At 37.7% G+C, this 11,051-nt stretch overlaps 2 protein-coding genes across 2 annotated transcripts; both read right to left on the reverse strand.

Annotated features, from left to right (window-relative positions):
- Positions 1–1,566: 1,566 nt before the first annotated feature.
- Positions 1,567–4,747, reverse strand: LOC137398858 (uncharacterized). The gene is made up of 8 exons (XM_068085030.1): positions 4,648–4,747; positions 4,285–4,376; positions 4,011–4,125; positions 2,741–2,818; positions 2,477–2,641; positions 2,241–2,357; positions 1,953–2,044; positions 1,567–1,752 (listed from the first exon to the last, which is right to left on the reverse strand). Exons 1-8 carry the CDS (start codon positions 4,688–4,690, stop codon positions 1,657–1,659), a joined length of 798 nt encoding a protein of 265 aa, XP_067941131.1. The 5' UTR covers positions 4,691–4,747; the 3' UTR covers positions 1,567–1,656.
- A 681-nt stretch (positions 4,748–5,428) lies between these two features.
- Positions 5,429–9,495, reverse strand: LOC137398160 (uncharacterized). Its single transcript, XM_068084265.1, has 8 exons — positions 9,435–9,495; positions 8,449–8,547; positions 8,270–8,341; positions 7,612–7,755; positions 7,387–7,488; positions 6,773–7,005; positions 6,378–6,559; positions 5,429–5,504 (listed from the first exon to the last, which is right to left on the reverse strand). Exons 1-8 carry the CDS (start codon positions 9,493–9,495, stop codon positions 5,429–5,431), a joined length of 969 nt encoding a protein of 322 aa, XP_067940366.1.
- Between the last annotated feature and the right edge of the window lie 1,556 nt (positions 9,496–11,051).

An 11,051-nucleotide genomic window follows, 5' to 3' on the forward strand; every position in this document is an offset into this window, starting at 1 on the left:
GTTGCATTTTTATTCCAATTCGATTGACGGTTGACATCCCAAAGGTCATGGTAAGGTTAACAATATATGTGGCTAAAAGCTCACCGTCCTGGATGTATTCATTAAAAGGGTATGCTTCAAACTGGACAATTCTCATCAAGCTATATTGCTATGACTGCATTTAATGACAGTCCAACAACTTAACAAAGAGCTGGATGTGTATTCAGAATTGTCCACCTATACAGAAGGTCGTGGTAAGGTCAACGATGCGGAAAATATGTGATGCGAAAATATCAACCCAACTCATCAAGTGACTATTCAATCTAGAGCTCTTTTTATGTAGTTTAACACTCACACAGTGTAGCACGAGTACGCTGCAAAGATTTATTGTAGCACATTGGAGAGGTTTGTTTGTTATGCTAGTGGCAATTTGTCCCAACGCAACCATATCCAATGTTTCCTTCGGCAATCCTTGATATACAGTTCTAATGAGGCTTAATTGTTCAGATGACATAAAACTAGCGCATAATTCCCTACATTTGCACCCACTTATTAGTTTGATGTCAACAGCTAGAATGGGAATGTTATCAGCAGTGATAGGCTGATCGTTATTCTCTGTAATTTGATTTAATTAATTCGCATTATCGTTAGCAGCCACATACTGCGTAAGCAGCTGTATTTCTAAAATTGCCCTATTATCACAATTCTCATCATCACTTTCACTATGATCTGAGGCAGCTGACTCAGATTCTAAGTAGAAATACTCATCTAGCATCAACAAGCCGTAATTTTGCGATTGTTTATTTTGTTCTAGCCTGAAGCATTAAAAGAGGAAATGGCCACATACATGCGCGCACCCGCAGTTAGAGCCTACAGTAATGATCTTGGGTTATGAAAAATTCCATAGCAACCACCAATATGGGTATAGTCAGAGCCGTATACATAGTTTCACAGAGTCCCGTAACCAAAAGCCGGAAACAAAAACGCTTGATTCCAAACAAACCCGATCGACATGCTGATCTCTAATGGAATATTCTTACCTCGCTCTCAACATCTCACTCTTTTGCATTTAATTTATTACAAAAAATAATTTGTAGTTTCTTGTAGGAAATTTTGTCCTTTTTCAAGTGGTGTATAATACAACTATCAATTTCAAAGTGACTGCTAATGGGAGTAGTTTTTGTTGATTAATGTTGCGGCTTCTACATTATAACTTATATTAAAATAGTAGGCGTGGCCTGTTTGTTTGGACTCGAGCTCCCCCCCCCCCCCCCCCCCCCCCGTATACTCTTCTGTTGGTCGCCGGACTCTGTGAAACCATACGACACTGGGTATAGCTAAATGGCAATTCTGGATTTATGATTGGTCAGACACAAAAATAAACAAGACCATGTGAAAGAGCAGGGTTGAATGCACTGTAAACCACTGTTTACTAAAATAGTGACGGTGAGTCATATAATAGCGTGAAGCACGCTTAGCGCGCTATTGTGAACAATGGAATTACTGCACGATTGTACATTCTGACGGCCGGGGTCACATATACTAAAGGTTATACAAAAGACATTTCGTTTATTATTGAGAAATAAATTAATATACTTTATTACAATATTGTTTTGTGAAGATCAGCATAAAAAGTAATACAGAAAGTAGATCAGCATACATGTAAATCATGGCATTTCAATCCCCATAAAAACTTCCATCAGAGTCATCGTCGTCCTCGTCATCATCAGATACATCTAAGTCCTGGCATAGTGATACGGCTAGCTGCATATCCTAACAATAGAATAATTCAATGAATGAAATCATAAGTAAATCATAGGTAAATCATCGGTCATGGCATCAAATAATACTGGATGTTTTTTAAATCTGTCATTTTCTGCTATATGAAATGTTGTTGCTGACTGGCAAACAGTGACTGGCAAAAGCTTGATCACTATTGCGATACTGTTCTTCCCCAATTTAATAGTACGTACCTCAACTTCCTCAGAGAAGAAAACAGAGGATTTTTCGACCATGTTTTGAAGAAATATGGCCTCTTCTCCATTGCATGTATCAAGTTGCTGGACTGAAAATGAAGAGGACCAAATTAGCCAGAAATCTGAACTCAGAATTCAACTAAATACTTAAAAAAGTATCTTATGTTTCAACGTGATGTTGTAGACAATTTGTTATAGAATGGACCTGCTAAAAACAACTGAGACATCACTATTGATACTATATCATGTATATTAAGCATCTACAAACACGGATAAGAAACTCACCTATTGTTCTTATCATTGTATGCCTTTCCTGTTCTAGAATAGGGATTTCTTCTACAGTTCTCTGCCACAATTGATAGCTCTCCACTGCCTTAAGAACATCCTGTGAGAAGGTTATATCTGAAACATCAAAAAGTGACATCAGCATGGCTTGCTAATATAGGGTTTTCATGTGTAAAAGTTGAACAAGGAATGTTTAGATTTGTTGCGGGGAATTGATATTTCATGAAAAAACTTACCTCCACGGACAACTGCCCATGGGAATAACCCTGACTTCAAACAGCTTTGCAGCTCTTCTGTTGTCGTTTCTGGATGGAGGTTGCTGTATTCTAAAGCCTTTTTCTTATAACTGCAATGGTTTGCACGCAGACGCGATCTCAACTTCTGTGCAATTTTTCCACTCTCTGTTAATATAAACAGCAATTACATTCTCGATAACTTAGCCATACATAGAAAAATTTTAACTTTGATTTTTTTTCAGAGAGATCACCTGACAAACCTACCTGATTTCTTAAGAACATCTTCTTGCCGCAGGATATTGACTCTGAGGTCTTCTAAGACAGCTTGTATGTTATCTGGTTCTGAAAGATAATACAATATATCAATCACAACATTCTAATCATACATCTATATGTATACTTCTCAAAGTATGTATGTGTGTATTCCGGCTATAGCTACTATTAAAATTGCTATTATTAAAATAGCTACAGCTGGACAATGCTGACGCAACATCATGGCGTATGTCATTAGAAGCCTAACGCTTATTAGCAAGCTTAATGGAATTTTTCAGTGGCAGTGTGCCAGGCTAATAGCAAAGTGGCAGGTAGCCTGTCTTGACAAAATGTTGTTTTTTGTAGGGTTGTCCCCCGTCGAGCGGGCGAGCAACAAAACAGCTTGTCAAAAGACGTACTGCACCTGATGCATCAGCTGCACTTATAGGGAGTTGTTCTCTTCCGTCTATGCGGCTTGGTGGCAATGCTATGTCGGTCGCTCCATTGGTAATCATAACCGATTTCGGGCAAAAAATTATGTAGAAAGAAATAAGATTACAACGTTTAACCAAAGACTGTTGGTTGTTTACAACTCTGTTGTAAACTTTAGTAGAATTTAAGAATAAAATAAATTGAAAATAAAATCCATAAGAACAAATAAAACTGACTGATACAAAAATAGAAATTAAACTGACTGAGCGCACAAATAATGACGTTTAGTCGCTGTTGTTGCCTAAGTTCTCAAGTTCTACTAAAGTTTATCGCAGAGACTGGTCGCTAGTTAAGCGTTATAATCTTATTTCTTTCTACATAAATTTTTGCGCGAAATCAGTTATGATTACCAATGGAGCGACCGACATAACATTGCCACCAAGCCGCATAGACGGAAGAGAACAACTCCCTATAAGTGCAGCTGATGCATCAGGTGCAGTACGTCTTGTGACAAGCTGTTGTGTTGCTCGCCCGCTCGACGGGGGACAACTACGCAAAAACTACAGTTTGTCAAGACAGGCTAAGTGGCAGGCAACTCTCATCACTCCTCGTTGTTTATAAGCTGATTTTTAATACCCGGGCAACGCCGGAGGCACAGCTAGTTGTTACTATAAACTACAATGAGCATCTTTCACCATGAAACGTCATCTTTGCATCAGGGCCTCATATTATTCATACTCATATTATTATGAGCATTATCATGAAATACAAATCATCCACTGCTAATTGACACAGAAAAACAATCATTTATTCTCTAAGCATGCGGAAATAGTATAAGTAAAAAACTCACTTGGCGGCGGCTTGGCAACAAGGATTGCTCTGGCCTCAAGTTCAGCTAAAGTTAACCCAATTGAGTGGCAGTGTGCATCCACTTGTGCCTCTAGAATGGGTAGTTGTTTCTTGGCCTAAAACGAGACGTACTCGGCACTATAATTCTTCACTTGTTGTATAACTGCAATAAAGCCAATTATTTATTGAGAAAGCTTGGCTTTTTGTCAATAGTTAAAACAAATTGAACCTGGGTAACAGTACGATTTCATCCTATGATTGCTGTTTCTACATACTTTGGAAAGAGATGTAAATATCTGTTTGGGCAGATTGACAAACTTTCGGAGATTCCAAAAAGCTGCCCCTTGCTCCAAGCGTCTCCGTCTACCTTGAAACAAGAGAATAAATTGGGAAGTCATACCATTGACAAGTTGGCACTTAGGCACAATAGGCGCCAAAGTCACCAATGTGTATTGTCATTAACCAAGTTATAAAACATATCACAGTAGTACAATACATTGAACATTGTCAAATGCAAAGCTAATAACTTACCCGATAGGTTTTAACTATCGGGTAAGTTATTAGCTTACCTGACAGTTAAGGCCTAAAAAATACCTCCCTTGACAATATATAAAATAGTGCTCACTGAATAAACTCACCATCTGATGTCATGTGTCTTGTTACTTTTCCCAATCGGGACATGTAGCTATTAACAAGTTCTGTAGTCTCCCCAGTACTTAATCCTGTTCCTACAGTGACTCTTCCAGTCCATTTCATCTGAAAAAAGCAAAAAAGAAAATTTTGGTAATACGAAACTTAAACTAAAGTAGATGAACGATTACTATATTCATTAGACAGATTACTGACAACTCCAACGGTGAGCTTTATTCATTAGACAGATTACTGACAACTCCAACGGTGAGCTTTATTCATTAGAGAGATACCTGACAACTCCAACGGTGAGCTTTATTGATTAGACAGATACCTGACAACTCCAACGGTGAGCTTTGGCGTGCATGATACTAAGGAACGGGCGTTGCTGCTGTGGTAGCCTCTCCAGCCGCTCTAGCCAAGGCCAGTATCTGCACATTGTATCAAGGGCAATGAATTTTGCACCTTGAAATTCTCTCTAAAAACATAATACATTAGCTTTATGGAGGGAGCATCGTAGCAAAAACTATTTAAGATTTCTGCAATAGAAAGACCATTGTAATAAGTAGACAGACATTCCTGTTGCCAGAAAAGAAGTTGTAGGTCTTAGGGAGGTTTGTGAATTTTTTCTGTGACAATAAAAAAGGTTGACTGGACCGATGATGAGGTATTATGGACAACCACCAATACCTGCATAGTGTATGGATACGCGTATATCTCCCCCCTAGTCATATCCATGCAATCCCTTCAACAGGAAACAGTGGCGGCATGTGGCTAGCAAACAACCAGTCACATCCTTCTTGGAGAATGCTTTTCCTTTGGCAGACGCAGCCTTCCACACCGTATCACCACATCTATTGGAGACCTGTAATAACGATCTAGGTAATTGAGGTATATAAAGACAACCGCAATTGGCCAGGTTCATTGGCTATAGACCAGGACTTCCCAGCAGTTATCTTTTCAAGATATTCCATATAGTTTTTAAAATATTCTAAATTTGACCCATCAAACTTACTAAGATTTTTTTAACTTGGGTGGATGGCAGCACTATCAATTCAGTGCACTGATTGGTTATTCAATGGTACAGCCACCTTGCTGTATGGGGTTTATTAGGCCTGCAACCAAACAATTCACTTGATTCTGCTATACCTATGGGTACCTATTCTGGGTCTTCATAAGGTATGAGATTTCAGAAATGCATTACAACTGAATTGTGATTGGATGGTTTTTAATCAACAGGGTTTAAAAACTTGGCTGTGATTAAGACTAATGAGGTTGCTAGATAGTTTTGACGACCTTAAACTCACCGAATTGTGTTTGCTGTTCTTTATACGCGTGACCTGCTCTTCGACGTCACTAGTAGAAACAAAAAACTCACTTGGCTCCTCAATTCCTGATGAAACTTTAAGATCAATGACAAGAATCAAATTAAAAAATGAATAAACAAAGGCTTCCTCTTTGAATTACTACACAATAGCCCCACTTGAGAAATCTAGTAATAGAATGCGAATAATATAGTTGCACATCAAAACTTTAAACACGCAACATCATATTAAAAGCGTTGGGTGCGTCTAAACATTTTATATGCTGAATGGAGCTAGTGCTTAGTAATTTGAAGATTTGATGATAGGCAGAACCCACTGTCCCAAAATGAAATTAACCCATATTAAATTGTTATTATCTGTAAACACAGAGAATGCAAAAATCTGATATATGGTTTTTTCATTAGATATCATACCTGCCGGCAGCTCTATAGTGAAATAGTTTTGCATTCCCGTCAATGTGAATCGCATGGGGCTCGTCCAAACATGCAGGGCAACTGAACAAACTACCACCGGTAGCTTTAGATAAATAGTTTGTCTCTTGAATCCTCCATTCCGACATTGAATAGTTGAAGACATCTTGTTTGAGCATGAAACTCTAAATAACAACACAACACCTTTCAAATCTAATGGAAAAGTCAAAGAAATGTCACAAAAGACTCTGTGTCTAGTTTTTCTGCTAATTGGATCCTTGCTTGATGACAAATGCGGCATTGCGCAAGTTGGCTGACTATATAGCTCGACACTCTACACATTATACAATGATGATATCACTAACATCCACTGTGAACATAACGATCAGATGTAATACCTCGCCATCCAAGGATGAGATAAAGCTGACGGAATCTAACAGACTTTTAAGGCTTAGAGATGGTGAGAAGTGCTGCAGGATTGAAGCACTCAGAAGAAAACTGAAGTTGAAGTAGGCTCTTCCCTCAACGTCAACAGGCCAAAGTCCATACTGGACCAGCTGTTGAGGCTCCCGCCAAGAAGACCACGAACATGCTTCACAGACCATAACGTCTATTTTTTGGCTGACCATCCCTGAAAGATTAGTTCAATTTTTACAAACACAAAACACATTAGCCTATTCTAGTACAGCTAACTAGGGTAGCCTATGTTAGTACAAGTAACCCAGGGTAGCCTATACTAGTACATCTAACCTAGAGTAGCCTATTCTAGTACATGTAACCTAGGGTAGCCTATACTAATATAGGTGACCTAGTGTAGCCCATGTTAGTACAGGTAACCTAGAGTAGCCTATGTTAGTACAAGTAACACAGGATAGCCTATACTGGTACATCTAACCTAAAGTAGCCTATGTTAGTACAGGTAACCTAGGGTAGCCTATACTAATACAGCTAACCTAGTGCTCGTAAAGCTAACCTTGGCTAGTATAACTAATCAATTCAGTTGAAAACATACCTTCAAAAGAAATAATTCTAACCATCTCATATCTACCAGGTGGACAGAACACGGTTCCATTGCAGTCTGGGCAAACCTGATGAATGGCAGACTGACGATCATCTGTAAAATTATATGAAAAATGAAAAACATAATCGCCTTTTATTATCTTCTGAATTTGTGATATATATATATTCGACATATTCTTGATCATCTCAGATAACGGAATAACACGGGGATGCTCACCAACTCTCATTTTTCGCACTCTCATTCCATCTGCAAACAATCTCCCAATCTCCTCTCGGTGAAGATCCCAATTCCCTTTCTGGGTCTGGATGTAAGTCTTCTTACGGTGTCTCAATGACTTTAGTCTGGTCAAAATAGTTTCATCTACAATAACACATTAGATAGTACAACCAGTGTGTTAGTTAAACATGAATATTAATAAATTATAAGATGTATGAGGAAACAAATATTCATTTTACAATCTCTCAGACATGTAAAAGGACCAATCAGATTGCAGCAGACTCATTATAGCGGTAGATTCAAGCTTGTTCAGTCAAATGACTTTAGGTCTAAGATTTTTGGCAATACAAACAGCCAACCATGCACAAATGCCACAAAACCTAGCCAGCTTCATTGGCTATAGACCAAAACTGTCCATACCAAGTCTTTTCTAGAGACCACATGTAGGTTTCAAGATATTCTATTTGAGCAGTAGGCAGCACTTGATTTGATTGACCTTGACCAGTCCTATCATCATGTGAGTGCAATGATTCATTGGTACAGCCACCTTGTATAAGTTTTGCTAAATGGGTATAAGGGTATGGTTAATTAAGCCTGCAACCAATCGATTCACTTGATTCTGATAATCCCCGTGGTAGGTGTGCTGGGTCTTTATTACCTATGCAGCCTGTGTTTGTTATGACATCACCTCCACTGCCATCACCAATTTCCATATCACAAGTTGACGTATCTATAACATGAAAATCAATATTGGTAATTAAAAAATACAAACAAGAATAGAAAGCACACAACAGCACATTGATTTAATAATAGTATTACCTTTGCTCCGGCTCTCACCTGTAAAAGTGGTTGCTGCTATTCTACTGTTGTCAATTGCATTCCTCAATTTATGGAGACTCTCCTGGGCTTTTTTTTTGCTCTTACTCTGCCTCTTCTCTTGAAACATACAATGCATGTTAACAACTAGGCAAGAATCATGATACCCATAATTACGCTACACATGGCATATTAATAAAACTGCATCACTGTCAAACTTTTTGACAGTGTGGTAGTTCATGATAAATGCTCAAAAAATATAAAGCCAGCACTGGGCCTTGCTGAACCAACGTGTAGTGTCTCATTACTTACTTTCCAATTGATCCTAAACGCCAGTTCAAGGCATGTAGGGTATATTAACCTGTATCACCGAGTATTAACTGAGCTCTGAGTAAAGTGAATCAAAGTATAGTTGTTGGCATAAAATGAGGGTTATAAAGTGGTAAAAACTATATATACGAGTATTTATGTATCATCAGTCCGATTGTCTAAGGCCAAAGGTGATATGAATGATATGAGTATTTGTGCATATCAGTGAGTATTATTAGTCTGATTGTCTGTGGGCGGAAAATATATTTTAACTTGGTTTTTAATGCGATTGTAAAAGCTAAATCGCCACACATTTGTTCGGTGTTGGTGGCTTAATATCTTACTTCTAGTGTCATGTGTCACAAGTGCAAATTTAATGTATTCATTTAATTGTATGTTATAGAAACTCGCTTCAATTTTTCTCAGAAATAGGGTATCCAGACTGTCTCGCCTGTCACTCAGAAAAAGAATTTCATTTTCGTCGCGGCATTTTGTTATACTAGCTCTTTTACGGAGCCAGAAAATCATTCACCAAAGGCTACCAAATACAAGCCCATCCATTATCATAAGTCAAGATTGAATAAACCAACTTTAAATACATAAATAATTATATATGATATTGAATATATTAATTTTAGTAAATAATAACAAAAAAATAATGGTTTAGAGTCAAATATAACAAATGGTAAAGTACAGACCTTTTCTCATTCTGTTTCTCCTGACACGACCAGACTCCACAAGTTCTTTGAGCGTTTCCATGAGCCAAAATCTATGAGACTTAGTAGTTTAGTAGTCTTGCGAAGCGTTGTGTTCAAGTTATTAGTGCTGAAGAATTGTCAAGCAAAATAATAAATATTTATCCCTTCGCAAGCGGTGCTGTCCGAATACAACAGCGCACCTAACAAAAAAATCTACGGCTCGGCATAGATATAGAGATTAAACGCAACTTTCCATTGGGTGCAGAATCGTTAGGGACAATTCGACCGTATGCGTCGTAGAACGCCCATCGACGAGATCAGGCGACCATGAAGCACGACCGATTTCGTGGATAAGCTACACGCGTCTATCGACCGTTTTGAGTGTATGAACTGCGGTATGGGCTGGATGCCGCAGTTGATTCCGACACTAGTCAGCTTTTTACCTTTAGCTGTCAGTTCTGTTTTCGGTGGGTCAATAACATCTTTATAAACTCTACAACTGCATGAAAAAAATTCTACAGCCTTATTCGCTCAATGATCCAACTCTGGGGAATTGAAACATAGATCTTTTTTGTAGGTAATCCAAGCCATAGAAAGATTGTGTGTGTTGAGTCAAAATTATAAGAATCAAGGGAAATATAAGTTTACTTTTTATTAGAGCTGATATAGTTCTAAATATATATTTTACTTTGAGGTATTTAAACTAAGCATTGTGAATCATTGTAGATATTGCAGAGTGGTTATGAAATTATAATTCTTCCATAATTACTCTAGTAAATGAGTTACTATATTATTTATATTTATCCAACATTGTGATTAAGATAATTGCAGTTACTTGACATTCAGAATGTGGTTTAGCTAGCCATATGGAGAATAAACAGACGGAAAAGTTAATGCCAGGAGTGGGTCTTGAACCCACATACTTACACAACACTGAGGACATATAATTTTTATACTCCTTTCTTTTATAGGTCACTGAGGGCATGTGAAAAGAACTGTCAAAACTGATGAATAAGACATTTGATTCCCAAAAGAGAATTTGCTAGAGAATTTCTAATTTAATAACGAACATTTTTTTGTGTGAGTTCATTAATTACCGCGCGCAAGTCAGAAAACAGATAATTAGTAATGTTTTTGACATTATAGCCATTTGAGATTTAGATTTTCGTGATTATACAGATAACTAAAGCAGCACAGTCTCTTATAGTGGTAAAAGTAATAGTTTTGTAAGAGTAAGAAACATGGAAGATCGTTTTAGCTTCGCATCTATCATAGCATCACACAGCTTTATCATAGCACAAAGTATAGATCCATTGAATTTTTGCCCAGCAATGATGGCTAAAATGTTAGCAAATTAAAATATGTAACAAAATTGTTCTAAATAGAGAGTGAAATTGGAAAGAAATGCTGTTTACATATCATGAAGCAATATCGGCAATTTTCGGTAAAATGGCTGGCCCTTGGCAGATACCCAAATTTGTACATGCTCGGCAGTGAAAGGGTTAAGGAAGGTCCCTAGCTCGTCCCTTAATGCTAACTTTCAGTTTTTAGGTTACTATGTAATGTAGAAATGCCTCTATAATCATGAGCCTTGATGTGCACTTTACTGATAGCACT

This window comes from Watersipora subatra, chromosome 6 (assembly GCF_963576615.1).
Source record: "Watersipora subatra chromosome 6, tzWatSuba1.1, whole genome shotgun sequence".
In the NCBI taxonomy this organism is placed as follows: Eukaryota; Metazoa; Bryozoa; class Gymnolaemata; order Cheilostomatida; family Watersiporidae; genus Watersipora; species Watersipora subatra.